Below are 7098 nucleotides of genomic sequence, written 5' to 3'. Positions count from 1 at the left end.
ATTGGACCAGGACTCAATCCAACATTAAACTGGGCCAATCAGCTTCATTTCCTGAAGATCTGGGAGCGGGGCACTGAGCAGCTGAGTCAGGTATGTTTGCAGAGCTGAGTTATGAGGCCCTGTGCACGATGGTGCATACACAGCAGCCATGAGGAAACAGAAGGAAGCCAGACTGGTTTCTGGCAGAAAAGGGCAGAAACAAGAGCTACAGATTCAGAGGGGCAGCTGTCTTGGGCCTTGGTGGTTCCCCAGATCCCTGTTCCACTGAATGACACCAGGCTGTGCTTTATTCCTATGCAATCTCTCTAAACTGTCAGAGGCTACAAACCATCAGCCCATCAACCAAAGCTGCACTGCAGATGCATTTTATTGAACTCACACATCATTTGAACATTTTTGATCAAATATACTAATATTTGGCGATTTCACAGAAAATCCTAGACTCCTCTCTTGAACACTGGAAGATCTGGTCCCACTGGACCCATGGTGGAACAGCATCAGCTGGAAGGGAGTTGTGGCCACCCGCTGCAGACAGCGCTGGCGTTTCTCTTGTCCTTATACCTTTTCCATTTCACTGATTTACATTCCCTGAATTTCCCCTGTAGGAAATTAACTACTGATCCCAGTCTTATAATAAAGCTCTGTTCCTTAATTTTAATTACCCTGAGTAGAATTTCTGTTCCTGGCCACGAAACAGCACTGACGAGAGCTCTGTGGCCTACACATCCATGTCAGGCTCCTTGCAACCATCACCCATTCAACAGCCATTGCTATCCTTCTTCTGTGCTAACAGAATCCCAATTTTGTGTTTAAGAGACTGTGGGTATCCCTTGGTGCTGGTAGGGCCTTCCTTCCAGCCCTACAGCAGGACTCGTGCTGGGATGGACATGAGAAGCAATGGTAAATCTGCCGGGGGACTTCCTTTTCTAACCAAAAGCAACAGACTCTTCTGAAAGAAAACGTTTTATGACTGCTCCTTTCCCATTCTACCTTCTTTGAAAATAAATATGATGTCCAGCACAGGGGCAGCCATTTTGTGACCATGAGGTTTCAAGCACAGGGTCAAATGGCCAAAATGCAGAGGATGGTGACAAGGAAAGGCAAAAAGAAGCTGGGTTCTTGATAACATTGTTACATGTTGAACCTTCTCGGATCTCTGCCTGGTTTTGGTTCTAATGGTTTAAGCAACTATTGACTGGGATTACTGTTATTAGGTTGGTGCAAAAGTAATTGCATTTGGAGGCCGAGGTGGACGGATCACTTGAGGTCAGGAGTTTGAGACCAGCCTGATCAACATGGTGAAACCTGTCTGTACTAAAAATACAAAAATTAGCCAAGCGTCAAGGCGGGCACCTGTAATCCTAGCTACTCGGGAGGCTGAGACGGGAGAATCACTTGAACCTGGGAGGTGGAGTTGCAGTGAGCTGAGACTCAGTCTCAAAAAAAAAAAGTAATTACAGTTTTGCCATTGAAAGTAATGGCAGGGGAGACTCTTGATCTCATCATTCAAGGCTTTCTGTTGCTTAATATTATATTAAAAACAATGAATATTCATACTCATTTCAAAGTCAATTCCTAAGATACTGTTTCATCCCACTGTGAACACCACCAAGGTCTGTTATATGTTTTTTAGAATGCTTGAAGTAAGAGAAAGACAGAAATACATAGCTCTGGCTACATTAAATATATTTTGCCACTTTCTGAGATCTTTCCTAACTCTGAGAGAAACATGGCATTTCCATTAATGAAAACAGGAGCTTTTTGAATAGGATTGTTCAAAATTAGATACAAATGTCTTCAGCTAAAGGTCTCACATATTCAGAGATTGGGGTGCCTTTTGTGATAGCTCTTGTATCATTTGATAATATTGATTTTTTGAAAAGGGCAGGCTATTCAGAAGGCAAAGAGGTTTTTTTTGTTGTTTTTTGTTTTGTTTTGTTTTTGAGATGGAGTCTCGCTCTGTCACCCAGGCTGGAGTACAGTGGCGCAATCTCAGCTCACTGCAAGCTCCGCCTCCCAGGTTCACGCCATTTTCCTGCCTCAGCCTCCCAAGTAGCTGGGACTACAGGTGCCCACCACCATGTCCGGCTAATTTTTTTTTTTGTACTTTTAGTAGAGACGGGGTTTTTACCATGTTAGCCAGGAATGGTCTCGATCTCCTGACCTTGTGATCCACCCGCCTCGGCCTCCCAAAGTGCTGGGATTACAGGTGTGAGCCATCGCGCCCAGCGAGAGTTTTTAACTTTCACTTTCTCAAATAGAGAAAGCCCTCAATTGTAAACCCCTTTACCCTAGTCTCTGGGAAATATTCCTGCCCACCAAGTACTCTATCCCCACCTAGCCCCCAGCTCCACTGGGTTATTCTAGGGTGAGGGAATGGACATGATCATCCAGCAGCATCTGACCAGCCGGAAGGCAAAAGAGACAAGCACAAGTTCTGTGTTACCCAGGAAAGCTCAGCTGTCTGGAAATAATTAGAGCTACAGCCACACGTGGTTCAAGGAAATGTGGTTGTCAGAGAGAGACAGAGATCTGCCAAGCTGTCTCCTCTCCAACTGCCTGGGTCGAGGGGGCTGCGGCCCATATTTTAGAGACACAGTATTGTTTTCAGTTGATCTAGAACTTGAGCTGGAGGAAGTCCCCCATCATGACCTGCACACCATTAGAAGAAAGTGTTGTCTCCAACAGGCACAGCCACAATGTTGGTAGCCAACAGTGCATCTTTCCCCACTCATTGGAAAGGAGATTATCATACTAAAGCATTGAGATGAATTTCGATGAACAAAGGTAGGTAGACCGTTAGGCTGGACTGTCACTAGGACATGATGACAATGAATCAACTTAGGCTCTTGCAATGTCCATCACTGACATGTTTTAATAAGAGATGAACGCACAAATTGGCTTCCTTGCAATGTTTACTTCAAGCAGTAGGTCAGTCTGCTCTGGCCTTTGATGGGATCTGCCAGCTTCCTCCCTCCTTGTCTAGGTCCCCTGCCTTCACCATGGGGAAAAAAGGCTCCAGTAAACCAAATCCCGGAAGTGATGTCGCCTGCGGAGACCAACTCAAAACCAATTGGCCTCCCTCCTCTTCCTTTGAAAATATATACATTTCATACACCTGAGTCCTCCCACCTCTCTCCACTCCACAGCAGGCTCCATGAATGGAACCCCAGGGGCTGCCTTTGGGTAATGACCAAGATGGCCCTGGACAGAAGAGCAGCTTCACAGCAGGGAATCTTGGTCCCCTGATCCCCATGGGATGAGATGGTGGGTGAAGCATCCTTTTGGTTTCTCTGCCCATTCAGCTGTCTACCCATGCACAAAACCCAAAGCCCTGGATTTTGGATTTTGTACCTGCAACCTGAGTAAACTTTTTCCCCTCAAGAGTCATCATTCAGGCGGGGTGCAGTGGCTCACACCCGTAATCCCAGCACTGTGGGAGGCCGAGGCAGGTGGATCACTTGAGGTCAGAAGTTCAAGACCAGCCTGGCTAACATGGTGAAACCCTGTCTCTACTAAAAAGTACAGGTGGGCACCTGTAATCCCAGCTACTTGGGAGGCTGAGACAAGAGAATTGCTTGAACCCGGGAGGCAGAGTTGCAGTGAGCCGAGATTGCACCACTGCACTCCCGCCTGGGTGACAGAGCAAAAAAAAAAAAAGTCACCATTCAACCTGACCAAGGAGGGGCCAGGAAAGAAGCTGGAACCGCGGCCTTCGCTGCCTCAGGACAGGCCCCTGCTCTGGCTTGAGCTTGATTCACTTTGGCCTCAGTCCTCAGTTCCCAGGGGGTGACAGCATTCTGAGGTCACCCGGTGCAAGTCCAGCTGTCCCCAGGGACACATCTGGATCTCTTGGTGCCAACAATGGCAACTCCCAAGGGGGCTGGGTGGGGGCACGTAGCTCTAGTTTGAATGTACCATGTCCATCTGCCAGAGAATCCACTGGTCAGGTTCTAGGGAGGCAAACAGGGGTGCTCCTGTCAGGAAATAGCTGCTCAGACCACACCTAGATAACCTGTAATTTCAAAGAAGAAAGCCTGGGGCGGTGGGTGTGGGGGAAACCTACTGAACAGGTCTGGTGGGTGGACAGCAGGTGTCACATGGGCCTGAGCCTGGACGGTATCTACAGAGAAATCTTTTGGTTGTTCACTGAGGGTGTGACCAGGTGACTCTGGATGGTGTCTGATTGGTTGCTGGCATCACCAGACCCTCCTAATATGGGTAGTTTTCCCATGTAGATCCACAGGTTATGAACAAACCTTTCACCACATATACAGAGAACCCCCTAGAGCAAGTATCCCCCCATCCCTGGGTGGACCTCAATGAAGATGAGCAAACTGATTCAAGACACAAAACCCTGTTGGTCCAGGTCATACTCTTGGGTGAGTTCTTGATGTCGGCAGTGACAATCAGTGCCCCAGTTGGGGCCCGCCAGCCCCCCGAGCTCTGCAGCCTCAAAGACCAGCACAGTCCCCCATTGGTCACTATTCCTGAGAGCCAGAGTTCGACCTGGTAACACCTGCACCGTGCATTCCTCGGCCGACCATCTCCTGGCCCCATTCCCGGTGGCTGGACTCCTGCAGTCCTCGGCCTTTGGTCTCGATGGGCAAAAAGCAGGAGGCCAGGGCAGCCAGGAGGCAGCAGCCACTGTAAACTGCCAGAGTCAGGTACACAGAGGATTCCAGCATCACCTAGGGGAAGGAGACATGGTTCGGTGAAAGTATCCCTTCTGAAGCACAGACAGTGCCAACCATCAAATAGTATTAGTAACATCAGGCCTCTCATGATACTTAGTTGCTAAAAAGAATCTGGTGATTCCCTCCTCTCTCCCTTTGTCCCTCTCTCTCCTTGTGACACGCCTGTCCCTCCTTCGCCTTCCTCCATGAGTAAAAGCTTTCTGAGGCCTCACCAGAAGTCAAGCAGATGCTGGTGCCATGCTTGTACAGTCTGCAGAATCGTGAGTCAAATAAATCTCTTTTTTTCGTAAATTACCTGGTCTCAAGTATCCTTTTTTTTTTTTTTTTTTTTTTGAGATGGAGTTTCGTTCTTATTGTCCACGCTGGAGTGCAATGGTGCAGTCTTGGCTCACCACAACCTCCATCTCCCAGGTTCAAGCGATTCTCCTCCCAAGTAACTGGGAGTACAGGCATGCGCCACCACGCCTGGCTAATTTTGTATTTTTAGTAGAGACGGGGTTTCTCCTTGTTGGGTAGGCTGGTCTCGAACTCCTGACCTCAAGTGATCCACCTGCCTTGGCCTCCCAAAGTGCTGGGATTACAGGTGTGAGCCACCGTGCCCAGCCAAGTATTCCTTTAAAGCAACACAAAACGGGCCAACACATGCTATGCCACAGCCCTATGAGCTAAGTACTTCATCCCCATTTTACAAAGGAGAAAACTGAGGCTCAAAGAGGATAAGTGGTTCCTACCCAAGTTCATACACACAATAAGGATGGGGCTGGGATTTGAACTTGGGTCTGCTAAGCTTGAGTCTGGGCTCCTTATAACTCTTCTCTCCTCTGGAATAGTGCAGTGCCTGTGCCAGCTTCCTAGCTTTTGGCATATGGCAAACCACATGGCAGAACTGCGTTCCATTTTCTTTTCTTTTCTTTTCTTTCTTTTTTTTTTTTTTTTTTGAGATAGGAGTCTCGCTCTGTCTCCCAGGCTGGAGTGCAGTGGTGTAATCTCGGCTCACTGCAACCTCTGACTCCAGGGTTCAAGCAATTTTTCTGCCTCAGCCTCCCGAGTAGCTGGGACTACAGGAGTGTGCCACCACACCTGGCTAATTTTTTTATATTTTTAGTAGAGACGGAGTCTCACCATGGCCGGACTGGTCTTGAACTCCTGACCTCAAATGACCCACCCACCTCGGCCTCCCAAACTGCTGGGATTACAGCTGTGAGCCACCGCGCCCAGCCCATTTTTTCAGTTGCCAAATGGGTGTAGAGTGATGTCACTTCCTAAGAAGAAGAACCTGGGAGCACCTGGCACCGTGCAGGCACATGGTGAGCTCTCAACCAGAATCAGTTAGGAGTGCCACACAATGGCCAGGACGAAAGTGGAACAGAAACACTTGGCTAAACATGTCTTTAAATTCTATTTCTCTGAAATATTCAGGCTTGGCAAATCCACAGAAAGCAGATGGGTGGTTGCCAGGAGCCTGGGGGAAGTGGGGAATGAGGAGTGACTGTTTAGTGGATCCAGGGGTTTATTTTGGGGTGATGAGAATGTTTTGGAACTAGACAGAAGCAGTGGTTGCCCAACGCTGTGAATGTGCTGAATGCAACTGAATTGTTCCCTTTAAGGTGGTTAATTTTGTTATGTGACATTTATCTCAATAAAAAAGTGATGCAAACAGAAAAAAACCTGGATTTTCAAAAAGCAGAAAGACTTACTAAGATCTCTAGATACAAATGCTTCATGACACACGAAGAGTTGCAAAATTTTGCAGTGACGTCTAACTATCTAATTCAAAAAGCAGGAACTGGCATATTTATTCGTTTTCCACTGAATTGTGTCGGTGTACTTGTTTTGTTTCCCTTTTTTTTTTCTTTTTGAGACAGGGTCTCACTCCATCACCCAGGCCGGAGTGTAGTGGCGCAATCTTGGCTCACTGCAACCTCTGCCTCCTGGGTTCAAGCGATTTTTGTGCCTCAGCGAGAATTACAGGCACCTGCCACCACACCTAGTTAACTTTTGTATTTTAGTAGAGATGGGGTTTCACCATGTTGGCCAGGCTGGTCTCAAACTACTGACCTGAAGTGATCCGCCCACCTCAGCCTCCAAAAGTGCTGGGATTATGGGCCTGAGACACAGCACCCAACCCTTCTTTCCTTTTGTTAAAAAAAAAAAAAAAAAAATTCGGCCAGGCACAGTGGCTCATGCCTGCAATCCCAGCACTTTGGGAGGCCAAGGCGAGCAGATCACGAGGTCAAGAGATGGAGACCATCCTGGCCAACGTGGTGAAACCTCGTCTCTACTAAAAATACAGAAATTAGCCCGGCGTGGTGGCAGGCGCCTGTAATTCCAGCTACTCGGAAGGCTGAGGCAGGAGAATCGCTTGAATCTGGGAGGCAGAGGTCGCAGTGAGCCAAGATCG

General features: G+C 47.9%; 1 protein-coding gene across 2 annotated transcripts in view; it reads right to left on the bottom strand.

Moving 5' to 3' along the window:
* Positions 1 to 349: 349 nt before the first annotated feature.
* The window catches only part of SVOP (SV2 related protein), a 114165-nt gene continuing 107416 nt past the window's right edge, over positions 350 to 7098 (bottom strand). The window contains exon 16 of one of the 2 annotated variants that reach the window (XM_017879721.1): positions 350 to 4691. In XM_017879721.1, the coding sequence (XP_017735210.1) occupies positions 4485 to 4691 (207 nt within the window). In that variant the 3' untranslated portion in view covers positions 350 to 4484. The remainder of the gene's footprint in view (positions 4692 to 7098) is intronic. The other variant, XM_017879722.1, reaches the window with a different exon arrangement.

The sequence above is a fragment of the Rhinopithecus bieti genome, unplaced genomic scaffold, assembly GCF_001698545.2.
Source record: "Rhinopithecus bieti isolate Rb0 unplaced genomic scaffold, ASM169854v2 scaffold_11933, whole genome shotgun sequence".
Classification (NCBI taxonomy): Eukaryota; Metazoa; Chordata; class Mammalia; order Primates; family Cercopithecidae; genus Rhinopithecus; species Rhinopithecus bieti.
The sequence above is the reverse complement of the archived record's forward strand: the minus strand, read 5'-3'. Positions and strand labels throughout refer to the sequence as shown.